At 33.5% G+C, this 19934-nt stretch overlaps 1 protein-coding gene and 1 non-coding gene across 2 annotated transcripts; one reads left to right on the top strand and one right to left on the bottom strand.

Annotated features, from left to right (window-relative positions):
• Positions 1 to 1632: 1632 nt before the first annotated feature.
• Positions 1633 to 5268, top strand: LOC114260975 (putative glycerol-3-phosphate transporter 1). Its single transcript, XM_028201180.2, has 3 exons — positions 1633 to 1797; positions 2746 to 3766; positions 4305 to 5268. Exons 2-3 carry the CDS (start codon positions 2761 to 2763, stop codon positions 4847 to 4849), a joined length of 1551 nt encoding a protein of 516 aa, XP_028056981.2. The 5' UTR covers positions 1633 to 1797; positions 2746 to 2760; the 3' UTR covers positions 4850 to 5268.
• A 6135-nt stretch (positions 5269 to 11403) lies between these two features.
• LOC114260974 (uncharacterized) lies at positions 11404 to 19651 on the bottom strand. The gene is made up of 2 exons (XR_014337545.1): positions 19273 to 19651; positions 11404 to 11710 (listed from the first exon to the last, which is right to left on the bottom strand). It is a non-coding gene; the product is annotated as an uncharacterized LOC114260974 (transcript).
• Positions 19652 to 19934: the final 283 nt, after the last annotated feature.

Here is a 19934-nt window from a genome sequence, read left to right as displayed (position 1 = left end):
CACACACATTTTCTCTTTCCCTTTCCAAATCCCTCTCCAAATTCCCCAACCAAACACACCATTAAAGTTTTACCTATTTCTCATTTCAGTCTTTAAGTTTGATTTTTCTCACCTTGACTCTTTATGTTTATAATCTTTCCTACTTTAGTCCTTCATATTTGCAATCCTTCTCATTTTGGCCTTTTAAGTTTGATTTTTCTCACTTTGGCCCTTCATATTTATAATCCTTCTTACTTTGACCCTTCATGTTTGCAATCCTTCTCACTTCACTCCTAAACTAACTTCCATCCAAAAAAGTAACAGAATTTGTCACACCACAAACATATCAGCTCCATATGTGACTAAAAAATTCACTAAATATGCAAAAAAGAAAAAATTATATTTTTTTAGTCTTTAGTGGACTTTTTTTTCAAATTTATTCATAAACATTATTACATTATTACATTATAAATGCATCTAGATTAGATGCAGCTAAAAAAATAAAAACAAATTTAATTGAAAAAAGAAAAAAGTTCACCAAAGACGAAAAAAACGATAGTAAATTTTTCATTTCAGAATTGACAATACAGGTGTTTGAGTCAATATATATATATATATATATTTTTTTTGTCTTTAGTAAACTTTTTTTTTATTTTTTTAGTTTAATTTGTTTTTATTTTTTTAAGTTGCATCTAATCTAGATGCATCTATAATGTAATAATGTTTATAAATAAATTTGAAAAAAAAGTTCAATTTTAAAAAAAAAAATTTCCAATTTTTTTGTTTTTTATTTTTTATTTTTTGCATCTTTAGTGAATTTTTTACATCACACATGGAGCTAATGTGTTAATGATGTGACAGATTCTGTTATTTTTTTTTTATGAAAGTTAGTTTAGGAATAAAGTGAGAAAGATTGCAAATATAAAGGGTCAAAGTGGGATGGATTACAAATATGAAGGGTTAAAGTGAGAAAAATTACACTTAAAGGGCCAAAGTAAAAAATGGGCGAAACTTTAGGAGACAAAGTGTAATTTACCCCTACTTTTATTACCGTACGGAAAAGCCTATGGTGTGCTTTAAGGGGGATGCATACCATATGCATTTTATCATAAATTAGCGTAATGTTATCATAAAATTTCATAATATCAATTATAAAATGCGTAATCTCACCATAAATTAATGTAACAAAATATTTAAAATTTTGTAGTTAATGTTATAAAAATTTATGACTTGATTATGATGTTTTTTATTACGTTAATTTGTGACGATATTACACATTTTATAATTAATATTACGAAATTTGTGATAGGGAGTACGCACCATAAGCTTTCCCATTACGTAATTCTACTTAACTAAATTTTTAGATTTTGTTTAGAGATTAAAATTGTGAAAAATAAAAAAATATACAAAAAAAAAAATAAAATCTAATTTTTATCACTTTCCTTTTTTATTTTTACTTAAAAAATTTACGATCTAAATACAGCCTTAAAATATCCATTTATGTAGTAAGGTCCAATAATAATATGCCCTATTGCAAATTCTACTAGATTTCTTAGTTGCATATTCGCAGAGGGTATTTTTGTCAATTTGCTAGTCCAAACGCCCATATTGTCCAAAATACTAAACAAGAAAATTAAGGGTATTTTCGTAATTGAACATTAGCTCAAATTGCCTTCAAATGAATCCAGCTTGCTGGTTCTTCACTGCTCAAAGCCTCGAGCTTTTTTGTGTTCGTTACGCAACTCAACCCAAAAACAACCAGAGCCATAGAGAGAACCGAGAAATTGCGTCTTTCTAGATAGAGAAACAATCGATCTGGTAAGCTCTTCAATGCTTGTTTCGAATGTCTCTCTCACCTGAGTTATTTCTTTGCATTTTTAAATTTGTTTTTTTGACCATTTCGCTTTCTTGTTTTCTCACTAGTTTTCATTTCTTATCTTTTTTTAAATCCATGAGTTGTGATACCATTGACCGTTCTGAAAATGGAGAGATTTTTATTTAATCAAATGGTAAATGGGTATTTGTTTAATTCCAATTTATGAGTCAAAACAATTGTGGGTTCTGCTTTCTGACACCATAAATTTGCTTTAAGAACCTGTTTTCAGTTTATCAAAGCTGATGCGATGAGAAGAAGCAGAATCGTTTCATGTCAAAAGCTTTAAATTGCTCTGCTTTTCTTGTGTTTTTAGTGTTGGTTTGTGTTCATGTATGAATTAATTTCCAGTTTCCTTTCTGGGTTTTATCTGATTATATATATATATATATATATATATATGTATATATGTCATGGAAAGTTGGTTGATTTGTTTTTTATGTTTTCAGTCAAAAGGAAACTAAACTAGAGGATTTTCCAGGAAAAATTAATAGAATTTTTCTTGACCATGCTTAAAGTAGTTGCTGTCATTTCCTTCCCCATTAATTATTAACTAACTGCAATCGGTGTGATCTGTTCTTAGGAATTGGTCTGGAATTATTGATAATCTTTGTTGTAGAGTTGAAATTGTTATTTAAATTAATTAAATTGAACTTGTCCCACACTCAATTCCAATGAATATATATATTTCTTATTGATTAATGACTAATTAATAATTAGTAAATATCTTGTTTGAATGAGTACAATCTAAGCTTAAAATCAGTGGTTTCTTTTCTATCACATCTCATTGTCATTCCCAATTTTTTTTTTGCTCCTTTCTATTCTCTTCAGGTTGTTCTCTCTTGGATCTACAATTGAAAATTTAACACTTTCTTCTTTTGTTTCTGCTTCAGAGTTCAAATCCATAGATGGGTTCAATCTTAGAAGGAAGACAAGAGGGAAATTGTAGCAAACCCCTTGGAATTCGATTCATAGAGTACATAAAGAAATCCACTCTCTCTTTCAATGCCCACCAAGCCATTGTCCTCATAGTCACATTCTTAGCATACACAAGCTACCACGCCGCTCGAAAAACCACAAGCATTGTGAAAAGTGCTCTTGATCCCGAATCCTCAGATTTTAGCACGAACCTTTTCCCATTGGAAACAGCTAATTTTCACAAACCGATTGAAAGGGAAACAAATTCATGGGTTCTTGGAAGTGGTTGGGCCCCTTTCAATGGATCAGACGGGACCGCCTTGCTTGGCGATCTCGATGTGGCTTTCCTTTCAGTTTATGCTTTTGGAATGTACTTTTCCGGGCATTTGGGTGATCGAAACAACCTGCGAATTTTTTTGACAGTAGGTATGGTGGGAACCGGTTTGTTCACTTCGCTCTTTGGAGTGGGGTATTGGGCTAATATCCATGTTTTTTACTACTTTTTGATCGTCCAAATGCTTGCCGGTTTGTTCCAATCAACCGGGTGGCCTTCTGTGGTGGCAGTTGTTGGAAATTGGTTTGGGAAGAAGAAGAGAGGGCTTATTATGGGTATTTGGAACGCTCACACATCGGTTGGGAACATAACCGGTTCTTTGGTTGCTTCAGCTTTATTGAAATATGGGTGGGGATGGTCCATAGTTGTGCCCGGTCTCATGATTGCTTTCTTTGGCATGGTGGTTTTGCTGTTTTTGCCAGTTAGTCCAGAGTCTGTCGGAGCTAATGCAGATGATGACGATGTGGTCTCTCCCAAAAAAACAGGGGATGGAGTGACAGAACCACTGTTGGAATCAGAGACAATTGAGAGGGAGAAAGCCGTGGGGTTCATTGAAGCGTGGAAGATTCCTGGCGTTGCTCCTTTCGCTCTTTGCCTCTTTTTCGCCAAATTGGTTGCTTATACATTTTTGTATTGGCTTCCATTCTACATTAGCCACACAAGTACACTACTCATCCCCCATTTTGGCATTGTGTCTCTTCAATTATACACATTAGTTCATTTTATAAATGATTAATGCTCTGTTTGTTTGTTTTGGCAGAAAACTACTTTCAAAAAATATTTTTCACAGAAAATGCTTTGTTAAGTTTGGTTGCGACCTTGAAACTAATGTGCTAATGGTTATATTAGTGATGGTTTGGTGGTGTTGTTCGGGTGATAGAGGTATTAGTGGCTGAACAAGCAAAATAGGGTGGTGTTGGTGGGGTGGTAGAGGTGGTGGTGATGGGGGGTAGCATTGGTAGGTACATCAGTTCGGAAACTTCATTTTTTCACCTTTCAAATGTAAAAAACATTTTGCATCCAAACAAACTTCTTTTTTTTTTTTTATTTCATTTTGCTTCACTGCAGAAAACACAAAAAAAAAGAAGAAAAGAGTTTTCGCCAAAACAAATCAGCTTTCATTTTCGTGAGCTTGTTGAATATATTTACGACTTATGAAATGTGTCCTCATTTCCTTTTGTTGTGTTCATCACAATGCAGCCGTTGATGGGAAGTACTTATCGAGTGAGGCAGCCGGAAACTTATCCACCTTATTTGACGTCGGAGGTGTGGTTGGAGGAATCCTAGCCGGCCACATTTCTGACCGCCTAGATGCCCGAGCCATAACCGCCGCAAGCTTCATGTACTGTACAATCCCGGCTCTCTTCTTGTACAGAATCTATGGAAGCATTTCTCTTCCTGTGAACATCATTCTTTTGCTAATCGCTGGCATGTTTGTGAACGGTCCTTACGCTCTCATAACAACAGCAGTTTCAACCGATTTGGGGACACACAGCTCACTTAAAGGCAATTCACGTGCGCTTGCGACTGTGACGGCAATAATAGATGGAACGGGCTCAATTGGAGCTGCGATTGGACCGTTGCTAACAGGTTACATTTCTGAAACGAGCTGGAATGCGGTTTTCACTATGTTGATGGCGGCAGCTCTAGTGGCTGGCCTGCTTCTGACTCAGCTTGTGGTGGCGGAGGTGGCTGCGAAGATTGAGCTGTCGAGGTCACACGGTGCAGTTGCACTTGAAGTGTGATTTCTTTCAGGCAAGTAAAAGGGGTTCGTTAACATGTGTGTGACGATCCAGAGACTGTGTTTGGATCTTGGATTTGGAAAGGGATTTGATTTCAAGCATGGTTCGCCAATTTGGGTCTTTTGGTGATTGCCTCAGGATTGAAGATCTGTTTGGTCTATACAGATATACATATTTGTCATGTACAATTTTTTTTATCCTTCATGATATGTAAATCTTTTGTTACTTGAATCAGATGGAACATCCAGAAAGGATAGCTCATTTGGAGATTGGTCATTGTTTCTGGTGTCTTCAAGTTTGAGAGAATTGTTGGGAAATGGTTTGTGTGTTTGCCCAATTCTGGGTTTGATTATAATTGGGATGGAACAGATGTTATACATTGATTCTTCATAAATAACCTTCCAAGATGAGGGTTTTTTTAATTTTATTTTATGAGTAGTCCTTCAAGGTGTGGTCACTTTAGACCTAACCGGTAAACACCAGATACTTGCAAGTTGCAATCATCCGCAGGCACACAGGTATTTGGTAAGCAGGGGTGTTGTAAAACGAACCAAATTACTCGAATTTCACTCATGTTCTATTCATTACGTTAAGCATATTTTAGTTTAGAATATGAATAACCTATGATCTAGGTCAAGATTTTAAGAATTTTTATATTTTTAGTTTTAATATTTTTGATATATTATTTATTAATTTTATTATATTAGAATTAGATTTTGATTATGATTTTAAATAGTTTAAAATTTTAGTTTCATATTCTTTTAGGTTTCTTAATTTGTGTTGATTTAAGCTTTCTAGTTTATTTTAAAATTACTTTTCCTACAAGCGTTAGGTTTAATTTTTTATAAATAGCTATGTAAGCCTCATAGTAAAGACAATTTTTATTCATTCAATCAATAATATTAAGATTTTTTTTTTCCTTGTGAATTCAAGGTTCTATTTTTCTCGTGGATTCGAGAGTTCCTTTCGTCTACTATAACGATATCTAGTCCCCGTGTATTCTGCTGCGTCAAGTGGTATCAGAGCAAGGTTTCTCCTGGCTCGATGTCATTCATCAAAAGAGGAAACACAAGCTCTATTGACGATGATCGTAGAGAAAGATCTAATAGGATTCGAGTCAAGGGACTTGCCCAAGGCCAATCTGTTAGTCACAACGTTAATAAGAACCACGTTATGGGATTTGCCCAAGGCCAACCTATTAACCACAATGTCTTGAGACGATCTTCTTGTTATCAATACGATAGTGAGGACAAATCTGAAAATGAGTTATTTGGGAATTATAGTAAATACCAGTCGGTAAGACGACAACGAAGATTCAGTGATTTGTTCAATAGCAATAATTGCATCAATCATGACTTTTCAGATTATCAAATACTACTTGAAATTTCCTATTTTAATGCTTCTTGTCATGCCGAGGATTTTATTTATTGGTTTCGAAAAGTTGACAAATTCCTTGAGTGTATGGAAATCTCTGAAGAAAAGCAAGTCAAATATGTCGCACGTAAGTTACAAGGTTATGTTTTTACATGGTGGAAACAATTGCAGTATGATCGAAGGCGACAATACAAACAACCTATTAGAACGTGGCATAAGATGAAGTAGTTGATGAGTTCTAGATTCCTTCAATCAAATCATGGGCAAATGTTGTATCAACAATATCAAAGAAAGCTTGAATCGAAACAATTGTTCCAAGGTAATTCTGATTCACAATATTCGTCGCAACTCAATAAGTATTATGCAATTGTGGGTACAGGTTATTCGAGAAACATGATTATAGCTCTGCCAAGTTTGGGTCAATCAAGTCTTGTAGGTCAACCAATTTGTCACACTCCACCACACATTGAGAAGAAAAGATTTTGAGCATCTCAATGTTTAAAAATTTTGAAGACCCAAATAGATATTCAATTGAAGTAGAAAATCAAGTTGATTTCAACAACGGTGAGAACATTGAAATTGATGAAAGAGAGGTCATTGAAATTACTTTGATCAAGAAATTTGAAGAAGACAATGAAGAGGTGAAGCAAGAGAAAAACGTTGAAGTTAGCCAAGAGCTTCTAGTGACGGAACTATCATCTCTTGATTATTATGATGATTATGAGATCGCAAAAGAAGGAGATCTAGTTGAACTCAATGAAAAAGAAGAAATAAAAGATGAGGTAATAAAGTTGATATGTGCATCAGAGAAGTTGATTGATGATGCAATTGATATTCGAAAGATGATAATTGAATGTCCAACTGAATCCAAGACAGAGCAAAGTCTAGAGAGTAGCAAACATCAACATAAAATACCCTTCATTGATTTTCTTGGTGTTGAGAAATTTAATTTGATTTTCAATACTTGTTTAATTAATCTTGTCAACCAGTTGAAGCATATAGAAGAGAATTTTCATAAAGAAAGCTTTTCTACATACAACTTTTGGAAAAGGGGCTAGCAACTGAAATATTCAAAATATCTTTTTATTTGGCAAGGAAGATGGCAGATCTCTAATATGAACTCGAGAACAAGTTCTTTCAAAGAAGAGGTGTTTGATGTAGGATAAGATTTTAAGAATTTTTATATTTTTAGTTTTAATATTTTTGATATATTATTTATTAACTTTATTATTTTAGAATTAGATTTTGATTAGGATTTTAAATAGTTTAGAATTTGAGTTTCCTATTCTCTTAGGTTTTCTAATTTGTGTTGATTTAAGTTTTCTAATTTATTTTAGAATTACTTTCCTACAAACATTAGATTTAGTTTATTATAAATAGCTATGTAAGCCTCATAGCAAAGACAACTTTTATTCATTCAATCAATAATATTAAGATATTTTCTCTTCCTTGTGAATTCAATATTCTATTATTCTCGTAAATTCGAGAGCCCCTTTCGTCTACTATAACGATATCTAGTCCCGTGTATTCCGCTGCATCAACTTAACACTCAACTCAATAAGTTCATATGTAGTTACGCATTATAAAAATTCATGCTACTCAAGTTTTGCTTGTTACCAGCTCAATTTGTTTGAGATTGACTCAAAAAGTAAGCAAATTAAAGTTGAACTTGTTAAATTTTCAAACCAAGCTCGAAGACAAGCCTATTTTTGTTTGAAAGAAATTCTCTTCGTGTTTAAGCCGATGCCATGCCTTACATTCTAATTACTATCAAAGTCAACTCGACTTAACTCATTTACCGTCTTTTACATCATTTGTGTCAACAACAATGATAAAAAACTCTAATTTTAGAGTTCTAACAAGCCTGGTGGAGAGGTTATGTGGAACAGAGATGACAGAACCACATCAACAGAAATCAATGTGAATGGAGTGTTACAATGAGAATGCGATGCCGAGGCACAGGTGAATTGGGACCCAAGAAGAGTGGAAAACAAAATCAAAGATTATAAATGGGAAGCAACCAAACTTTCACTTTCTTGAAAGAGAAAACTTAATGAAGCCCCTCACTCATTGACACCTGTAAAATGAAGGTGAAACCAGTGAATTCTGTCCAAACAAACATGCGGTTGAGAAAATGAAATGAAAAGAAACCAAATGAAATGAAAGTGACTGGTCATTAAAAAAAGGTAACAAGAAAAGAAATGCAGAGAACGTCCTTTTGCATTAATAGTTCCTAAATCAGGATTCGTTTGGAAAGCGATCCATTTAGTTAAAAAATTAAAAAATTAAAAAATTATTAAAAAAATTAAAAAATTAATAATACATACCAAAAAGTTAAAGATTTTCTTTTCTCTCTATTTTTTGCACATCTTTTTATAAAAAGTCAAAAAGTCATCCCAAACATACTAATTTTTTTTAACTCATATTTTAACCAAATAACCAAAAAATTACTAAATTAACTTGTTCCCAAGCAAGGCCTCATGGTTAATTTCCACCATGTGTGCTTGCTCACTAATAAATAACCAACAAATTAACAATAAGGCATTAAAAAAATAAAAGTAATATTAGATATTATGAAAGAAAATACGAAAAGTTTCATAAAAATTCTTAACTCTTAAATTAGTCGTTATATGTTATATAATCACATACACTAGATCATCTCCAATGATTATTCAAGTCTTTCATCAAATTTGAATTTGATAAAAAAAAAATGAGTTCTTTTCTTACTCTAACGGTTGCATCAAATAGGTATCAAATTGATTATTTCACTTTTTTTTCATCGAACTGAGGACAAATGTGTCTTTCATCAAATTATTGTTCATTGTCATTACCGGATGTCCCCCAGATATTCTCCCAAATGAACCACCTCAAGGTAAAAATTTGTGAAAAAATTGTATTACCCGATCGACCGCTCGGTCGTCCGCCCAGTTAACCACCTCAAGGCAAAAAAAAGAAAATTACATTGGCCGAATATCTGCCCGGTCAACCGGTGTTCTGACGAAACTCCAAAGTCCTCCATTGGAGCACTTGATATCAAAATAAGCCTTTACTCAAATTTGATGAAAAAATTGATACACCGATGAAGATGCTCTAATACTTTATTTCAGAAAATAAGTTAAAAGCTAACTTTTTGACCTTTTTTTAAAAAAAACATTTAAAAAAATAGAGAGGTGTTATGATCCAAAACAAGTTAAAAGTCAAAAAATTATTTTTAACCTTTTGTCAAAAGATGATTGATATGTTGTAACTTAATGTATGTGATCACATAATATATAATAACTAATCCATGGGTGAAAAATCTTTATGATATTTCTTTTATGGTACCTACTATTACTCAAAAAATAATGTACGATCTAAATTCATTTTAAATATAACTTTAATAAACAAGAATTTAATTTGAATCATATATTTTTATTAAAAAATAAATTCTCAATATATTTTTTAGATAACTAAACTTGCTATGTTTTTTTAGAGGCAACAAGGTGGTGGGGAGTGAATTTAACTAAATTCATGTTGTGCTCAGATTTTTTATTTGTTGATGAAAAAAAAAAACACCGAAGTTATATGTCATGTTTTAAAAACTAAATTTTTTTTTGATGTTTCTTAAAAGGGTTCTATTTTTAATAAAAACTTGGACACAGATTTTTTTTTTTTTTGTAAGATAAAAATAGAAAATAAAAACACAATCAAACAAGTCATTATTATTATTATTATAAATTCAAAATCTAAACATGTTGACATGAGGTCTACACCAAGATTATATTTAGTTCATGTATTTGGATAAGAATTTAGAAAGACAAAGAAAAATATAAAATGTAAGTAAAATATTATTATATTCAGATTTTACTTACTTTTTTTTTTTCTTTTCAAATTCTTAAACCAAACACATTTCAAGTGTTTGGTTATTGAGAAATTTAAAGTAATAATAATAATTTAACTAAATGCTGTCAACTTTCTCTATGAAAACGAAATGAGTTGATAATAACCCTAATTTAAAATATGTCGCAATGGCTGCTAATAGACAATCCACACTTTGAAACCAACTAATAGTTATGTGATTAGGTGTAAGCCACAAGATTTTCAAATTCAAAATCCAATTATGGGATCACATTGGAGATCTGGTGGTGTCTATTGATTAGATTCAATATGATTGGTATTGAAGTAAAATTTGTCATTGAACCGGTAATATCGATTTTATTATTTTGAATCGATTTTATTATTTTGAATATCAATATAGATCGTTTCTCCTATCAAGTCGTACCGAATCAAACTGAACCAATTAAAACAATTCGGTTCAGTGCGGTTTAATCAGTTTAGAACTTGTCAAAATCAAGTCACTTTTTAATATAATCACTAATCTACATAAAAAAATGAATTAATTATTTGTCCACCACTTCAAACAGATCAAATTCATCTATTTAATAAATACTTTTCAATTCCTAAATTAACAAAAATACAAACAAAAAAAATTAAAAAATACCAAGACTTTAAGAATAATGAATTGGAGTTAAAACTATAAAAGGAGTATACAATTTTTTTTTTTTTTTGATAAATAATAAGAGTTTACAAAAGATTATAGATATGATAACGTTAATAATTTATTATACGTATTAATATCATTATATTATTAGATTATATATATTATAAATACAAACATGTTAAAGTGATCGGTTTTAGTTTAATTTGGTACACAACGTGCTTGAACCAATATCCAATCAAAAATCAAAAAAAAAATCAAATTAAAAATCACATATATCAATTCTTATTAAAAAAAAGACCAAATATAACCAACTCGATCCAATTCAATCGATTTTTCTTACCTCTTGGGCCACTAGATTAGCAATTGGAATCAAAATTGACAATTGGAACTTAAGTCACTAAACTTTAATCACATTGACCCCCTTTTTTATTTTTTTTATTTTTTATTTTAATAAATTACATATGCACTTCTTGAGATTTGCTCCCTATAGTGTGAAAACTTATAAATACCTATCAAAAAAATTTATTTAACAGAATTAACTGAAAAATAAAATTCTTAATTACTCTCCTATACAATAATAAAATTATATAAATTATGAATTAAAATAAATCTATGACATTATTAAAAATTATTAATTAACTTGACGATTTATTAATAAAATGAGTCTTTCGTTATGAAATTAAAATTTTCAAAAGGCGAGATATAATTTCTGAAATTACATGACGTATATTTGTAATTTATTCTTTTTTTAGACTATTAATCCAACAATAATTAGAAAGTCACCAATCACCAAACCAAGCCCAACAACTACTAATTGCATACACTTTATACAGCCCCATAATGAGAGAGAAATAAACACCACTACATCTCTATGAGATTTCAACTTGAAATTTCACACCACAAACGGTGTTTACATAACCACTAGGCCAAAGTCCCTTGTTTACATTGCATTAGGAAATTACACTTTCACCTTGACACCATTGCAAATATTTATGCAGTTCCTCCAAATTCTACAGACTCAATAATGTTAGGATGAGTATATTTTTCTATTATATAGTCCCTCTAAGAAGCTAGCTGCGGAGGGTCACCTCCACATAGCTAGTTAGCAGCTGAGGTCTCGTTCGTTAACGGAATTAACCAGACAAATCGCTCCACCAACTAAGAACGAGGGACTATGGCCCTTCAGGCCACGGAAGTTTGAGGCAATAACAGGTCTGTGATGCCCTTAGATGTTCTGGGCCGCACGCGCGCTACACTGATGTATTCAACGAGTCTATAGCCTTGGCCGACAGGCCGGAATGCCATGCCACGGCCTCGGCCCGCATGGCTTCCCAAGGCTATTATATGATGTGATATATTCATAGTTGTTAGCATAGTGTGTTTCACATCATATGTCTAATATTTGAAATATATAAATGTGCTACATCAAGTGGAAATTCAATACGATACGAAATGTGATCATTCTAATATTATTATTCTTAAAAAAACGCATTATATTTGATTTGCTAACAGCTTAGAGTGCTTTCTTACAAGTCTTTTGAACTCTCTTATCAAAGCTAAATTTGGCAAAAATTGTAAACAACTCATCTCCAATTATCTGTCAAATTCTATATTGTGCAAAATCATGATTTCAATCACATAATGAAGCAGTAAAATAGAAGATCAAGCACTCATAGAAAATACAAGATATACGCAGTTTGATGAGTTGCCTATGTCCACAGAAAAAAATAAAAATAAAAATTCCCTACACACAATAAGGATTACAAGAACAACTTGGAATCTTTCTTTTTCTGTAGCCCTCTGCCTCTGTAAAAGACCCTTTACATTAAGTGTACTATAAATACAAGACACTTTACAATATTATAGCATTATAAAAAAATTAACAACATTCCTTTACCTACATCTCATGATTTAGGGAGAAATTATTAAGTCTGACTTATAAAACACAATGTGTGTTTTCAATTGTACAAGAACATTTGACTACTTTACTTTCTATTTTTAAGATAATATGATCACCGTTTGTCATTATATTATTGAATGAACACAATACCACTTACCATACTTCTCGGGTTTTCATTTAACATTTGTAATCATTTGAGGATAAGATAATTATCGAATTATAACATTTCATAAAAATTTGGTTATAGTAATACACTTTTTACATCAATCACTAAAGATACTTCTATAAGCTGGGTCCAATCTAATCAATGTCAACCTTTTGTTTCAATAAAATTGTTTTGTTGTTCAAAAAATAAAATCTAATCGATGTCAAGCTCAACATAACCTACCACAATCTTCTGCTCCAATCCAGACCATTAATTAGCAAGTTGCAACATTGTCCTTTTGGAGGCATAAGGGGTCAGTAATCCAATTAATCCACTTCCCCACATGTTAATGTACATTCTAGTGACATAATTGATTGCAGATATCAACCCTAACAACCTAACCAATATGAGAAAAGGACTATAAAAATAAATAAATAAACAAACAAAAGACAGAGAGAGAGAGAGAGAGAGAGAGAGAGAGAGAGAGAGAGAGAACCTTCTGTAACTATGGACTTGGAATGGACTTGAATGTGGAAAGCCACAGAACCTTCTGTAACTATCATCATCACAATAACAAAATATCAAACCCAGGTCCATCATCACTACTCTCTGGGCTCCAAGGTTTGCATATTGCAATTTGCATTACGATTCTTCTATTTCTCTCAGTATACAAGGCAAGTATATGAGACATTTATCTGAGACCCGTGCTCAATATTCTCTAATTTTATATGAAGATCAAAGAAAAAAATGCTCACATTTATTAAGGTTTAACCTAATATTTCTTAACTTCTCAAATGAATAAGAGATATAAATTCCATATTTTCTTTAAATTCCATTAATTGGAAGTATATTTCTAAAGAATTTACAATATTTTATCTCAAAATATTATATAACACGTAATATACATATATATGAGTATTCTCATACATACTTATAAGCAACTTATTTGATGCATATTCCAATATACAAAGATTCAGGATTAAGAAAATCTAACACCCAAACAAGCATCCACACTAGATGATGTTTATGGAGCTGATACGGGATCTCCTTCAAGCCAAGGCCCCAAGCTAGACATCTTGTCCAAAAAACCTTTAAAAAAAATTTTGGGATTGTGTTCTTTCTGGATAGGTGATTATGCCCTTCAATGTTCTTAAAGATTTAAGAGTTGCTGCTCTTTCACCATTTATGCCACGAGTCAGTGCTTAAGGCTCCAACCAGGTCAAAACTATGGCTGTTCTGCTCTCACATATGGAGAAAGGCATATGTATGAATTAGAACATGACAGACTTCCACATTTCTTTCTATCAGACCAACTCAGTGTAGATCCTAGCCACTAGAAGGAATTCCAGCAGAAGTCAAATATAAGATTATCTTCTTTGGGAGCAAATGGATAAGATCTTACAAGAGATACCCGTACCCGGAGGAGGGAACCTGATTATAGGTGGAGTGGAGATTTTAATGGCCATGCAGGCATAGATAAATTAGGCTATGAAAGGGTGCATGGTGGATACAGTTTTGGTGACAAAAATGAGGCTGAAAAGAGTATCTTAAATTTTGCGTTGGCTTCTGACCTAATGGTGGCCAATACTATGTATAAGAAGAGGAAGGAACATTTGATAACTTTTAAGAGTGGGTCAGTCAAGAGCCAAATAGATTACTTCTTCGTGAGAAAAGTAGCGTGCCTAAAATGCAATGATTGTAAGGTGATTCCTGGAGAGTGCCTAACCTCTCAACATATGATTTTGGTACTAGATTTATGTTTTAGAGGGCAATACCAAGCTAGGAAGGATGGTGGGCGTCGTACGACGAGATGGTGGGACCTAAAAGGGAATAAATTATAAATATTTAAAAATAGAATAGCTAAAGAAGGAATTTGGGACTTGAAAGATGATGCTAACACTATGTGGAACTCGATGGCTAATTGTATGAGGAGAATCTCAAAGGAAGTTGTTGGAGAGTCGACAGGAACGGGACCCAGCTCTAGGGAAACTTGGTGGTGGAGGGAAGAGGTTCAAGCGGTAGTTAAGGCCAAAAAAGAGTGCTTTAAAGAGTGACAAAATGATAGAACTGAGGAAAACCGTAAGAGTTATAGATTGGCTAATAAGTAGGTCAAGAAAGTAGTGAGAGAGACTAAGTTGAAAGCTTATGATGACCTATACACTAAACTAGATGGTAAGGAGGAAGAGAAGAAGGTATACAAACTTGCTAAGATACGGGAGAAGAAAATAAGAGATTTTAATCAGGTTAAGTGCATCAAGAGTGAGGATTCTAAGGTATTGGCGAGGGATGAAGAGATTAAGGAAAGATGGAAGAACTATTTTGAAAAACTATTAAATGGGGAACATGGAGGTATGGCAATAGGGGAAGAAATAGCCAGTAATACGATAAACCAAGACTATAGGTTCTATCGCAGGATTAAGAACTTTGAAGTGGAGATTGCACTTAAGAAAATAAAATCAAATAAAGTTTTAAGACCAGATGATTTCCTTATTAAAGCTTGGAAATATTTGGCTAAAAAAAGGGTTGCTTGGTTGACTAGGCTGTTTAGCAAAATTTTGTTGAATAGGAACATGCCAAATGAGTGGAGGAAGAATATTTTAGTACCAATCTATAAGAATAAATGAGATGTCTAGAATTGCAACAACTATAGAGGAATCAAGCTAATGTGTCATATAATGAAAGTGTGGGAGAGGGTGATAGAACGCCGATTGCAAGATATAACAGAGGTATTAGAGAATCAATTTGGATTTATGCCTGGGTAGATCAACAATGGAAGCGATCTATCTTTTGAGGATAGTAATAGAAAAGTATAGAGAAAAGAAAAAAGGCATTCATATGGTGTTTATTGACCTTAAGAACGAATATGATAGAGTGCCCCAGGATATAATATGGTAGATGTTACGAAGAAAGGGGTGACAAAAGGTTACATTGATGTGATTAGGAATATGTATGAAGGGGTAGAGACCACTATTAGATCACTTGCTGGAGAGACAAATGAATTTCCTATCACTATAGGGTTACACCAAGGATCTACCTTAAGTCCTTATTTTTTTGCTTTAGTTATGGATGAGTTGACGAGAAATATCCAGGATGACGTGCCATGGTATATGCTTTTTGCAGACGATATAGTTCTAGTAGATGAGACAAGAGAAAGAGTTAATACAAAATTGGAGATTTGGAGAAAAGCTTTTGAATCTAAAAGATTCCGGATAAGCAGAACTAAGCCAGAGTACATGAAGTGTAAATTTAGTAACAGTAACAATGAAACTAGAGGAGAAATAAAGATTGGGAACCAAGAACTGCATAAGAGTGAACATTTTCGTTATTTAGGGTCAATTATCACAACAGCTGGGGAGATTGATACGGATATGGCCCATAGGATTAAGGCGGGATGGTGTAAGTGGAAAAGTGTGTCTAGGGTACTGTGCGATAAACGAATACCCACTAGACATAAAGGTAAGTTCTATAGAACGGCTATTAGACCAGCGATGTTGCATGGGACGGAGTGTTGGGCAACCAAGAAACAACATGTAGATAAGATGAGTATGGCTGAAATGAGAATGTAAGGTGGATGTGTGACAAGACTAGACAAGACAGAATTAGGAATGGGTGTATTCAGGAATGGATAGGAGTAGCACCGATAAAAGATAAGTTGAGAGAGAATCGATTGAGATGGTTTGGTCATATTCAAAGGAGACCAACAGTGGCAGCAGTGAAGAGATGCGATACTGTTACGGTAGATGAAAATGTTAGGGGACCGAGTAAGCCTAGATTAACGTTGGTTAGCGTTGTAAATAGAAATATTGATCTACTTAATTTGACTAACGAAATGGCCTTTGATAGGGCCACGTGGAGAAGAAGAATTCATGTAGCCGACCCCATTTGATGGGACTTAAGGCTTGGTTTAGTTTGATTATCTTCTTTTTTTTCATTGAAGCGAACTCAACAAGCAGCGCACTGTATTAACCTAGAAGTACCCAGAGAGGATTACCTTATTTTGATAGAGGATCATTTGTTTATATTTTCAATGTTAACTTTGTCTTGGGTATCTTTTTTCATTTTCTTCTACCTCTCATATTGCATTATTAAAAAGATTTAAAAATTTTGAAATATAGATAACTTTCTTTCCCACAACAAACTAAATTGCTGGAATCCAGGTTGCATTTCGATTATTAACCTGATCTAGCAGATTTCATTGAAACAAGGAGAATCAAATTACCTGGCCCTCTAGCCCAACCCAACCATGAAAACATTTTAAGTACGGATTAGATTGAACAAAATTACCTATTTCAACAGAAATTTGGAAAGGGTTGGAGAAAATGCCATCATACGACTAAATATTATTCCACAATGCAGCAGTCACAATCAAAAATTCACCATTGACCACTAAAATCTTCCTCAAACACTTGCTCCTGCAAAGGTACGAGGACCTTGGAAATACCAATGCTGGAGGCAAGATAATAAACTCTGCTGTTGAATAGAAACAGTTTGACTTGTTATGCTCACATTGTTTGGGTTACAAATCATTTTAAAGGGGAATAACAGCCAAAGTAGTAGGAATATTGGCCTGGGTACCTCTCATATAGTACATATGGAAAGAGTAGAATAACAGGAAATTCAAAAGACGAAAAAGGGTGGTAGGAGTCTTAAAGGAAAATAATTGGGATCTTTGAGTGCATCATGCATGCAAGCTTCAAAAAGCTTACAAGTGATGGTGATAACAGAGCTCGAGCAATTTTAGAGTGCAGGGACATGGTTAGATTGGGGGATGTATTCAAACACTTGGATTGAAAGGATTTAGCCTCTGTCTCATTAAGTTTTAAGAACTTGTTTTTAATTTTAATTTTAATTTTAATTTTAATTTTTTTTTTTTAAAAACTTCGAAACTAGTTTTAGAAATTTTTTCAGAAAACTGATTCTGAAAACTCAACAAAACAGAGCTTTAATTTGTTTAGATTGTAGGATAGATTTACTCCAAATAGAGTCCCACAGAGTTTTCGCTTCTTTTGTGCAATGTCAATAAGGGCTTTCCTTTAACAATTGCACATATTGCTGATTTCTTTTAAAGGCTACCCAACATGATACCACTACCCCTCCAAAATGTTCATACCACTCCAAAGACTACGTTGCTCATCACTGAAAATGTTACCAACCAATCACACCTCCTGCTCTACTCAATTCTTGCTCTCTCTATCATGCCCATCCCTTCACTTCACATCCAGTAAATAGCATGAAATCCTGAATTCTTTGCTCAAGGTAATTTCTTCACCACTTCTATCCCTGCTAGCCAAAGAGCATGAATTGTATAAAAAATAAGAAAAGGAGGAAAGATTAGCCAAGAGCTTTCAGTAAGGATGACTTTTCCTGATGGAAAGAGGTAGGTCATCTTTCATCTATGCTATCCCCCTTACATGCCTACCCTATACTTGGGTTCCAAACAAGATAAGGTCTTCTAGGTTACTCCCAATTAGGGTTCAATTAAAATAGCTGGAAAGGTCTTTCACTCTCCAAAAAGCTGATCTTCAATCAGACGCATCTTTCAAGCACCTTAGCCATCCTAATGCTTCATTTCATAGAAGAAATGCAAAATAAAAGGAGGGAAATATGGAGGGCTAGAAAAGGCAAGGGAGGGATAGGATATTGTCTTCCCTTACCATTTGTTTGATTGAGAGAGAAAGAAAATAAAAGAAATCATGTTAATTTATTTTACCATTATAACCTTACACATCAACCAGATGTGTTATTTCATGGCAAAAATGTATAAGTGAAAATTTCCCTCCCCCTTTCTTTTTGATCAACAAATCCAACCTCCACTTTCCTTCTTCCTTTTCATCCATTTTTCGGGGCATTAATCATGGTAGGCTTAAAGCAATTTACCACTCCTCCACTTCTCCTTGTGTTTCACCTTTCCTTCCAACCAAACAAAGAAAACCATCTCCCCTCTCATTTTCTTCCACACTCTGCTTTCTACCAGCCTTCCCTACCGGCCAAACAGACTATACGAACCCTCTAATGGCATTAAGAGGATTCACAAGAGAAAGCACGTCGAAGCTTATGGAACTGCTTATGGCTATTTTGGGAGTCTACGCCAGTTGCTTCTTCTGAGGTGAAAATGTCCTAAATAAGGTGAAAAACATATACACATTACTGGGAAACTGAAAAAAACTATGCCTTGATAATAATTTCAATTACCCATAGAGCACACTCGTACACCCAAATTAGGCAGCATTGTTATATAACATGGCACCAAAATTGAGTTATGTATTATCTTTGCAATTATATTTTTAACGATAATTTCAGCAGGAAATCCCTTCATCTTTCAATCCCATGCGACAATAAACTTATGCATATACATCTATACACAGAAACCATAAATATCCACATATCTATATGTACTAAGCAATTGAAATCAACTAACCATCAATTTCGTTGAATTCTTAAGTTTCCAATACAAAGCTCTCAATTGCATAGTATTGTTTTGTATATGAAAAAGTGGAAGAAAAAAAATGATGGGATGAGTAAGAAACCTGTAAACCAACAAAGTGTTAATCATCGCCTTTCTTGGGCTTGCGGTACTTCTCTTCGATGTGTTTAGCCATGAAAATGGCAGTGTTAGCAAGCTTGCGAATGTTGGGTACATTGTAGTTCTGAGCTATGTATATTCCGCACACTGTTCCAACCATGAATGAGAAATTGCTCTTTATTATCCCCATCTCATCACTCTCTGCTTCGATCGTCTTCGTCTAGGGCTCCAATCTCTGCTCAAGAATCGTTAGGGTTTCCACTGCTCGCTCTCTCTCTCTCTGCCTTCGGGGATTCCTTGGAGTTGAAAAAGGTTTTGGTCCTGGAAGGGTCTGGAACACTGGTTTAATTGAAGACGGAATTTGGGCAGCTAACCAGCCTCTCGAGTCGAGTTGAGTGGAGCCGATTAGTAGCTTTTAAACGGTTTGTTTCCTCGGATATTTTATGTACTTTATTCGTGTAAAAAATTATATTTTAAGAAATTGTTTGAGATTTTTTAAATAAGTATATTTTTTGATTTTTTATAAAATATGAGTTAAGTTTGAAATGATGTGATAGAGAGGTGATATGACTTAAATAAGATGATGTAACTTAAATAGGGTAATAATTTTTTTGACTTTTTTAGAAAAGGTCAAACCTAGCCTTACTAAGGATAAATTATAAATAC

The sequence above is a fragment of the Camellia sinensis genome, chromosome 8, assembly GCF_055761805.1.
Source record: "Camellia sinensis isolate YWXY chromosome 8, ASM5576180v1, whole genome shotgun sequence".
NCBI lineage: Eukaryota > Viridiplantae > Streptophyta > Magnoliopsida > Ericales > Theaceae > Camellia > Camellia sinensis.
This window is presented reverse-complemented; position numbering and strand designations above follow the sequence as displayed.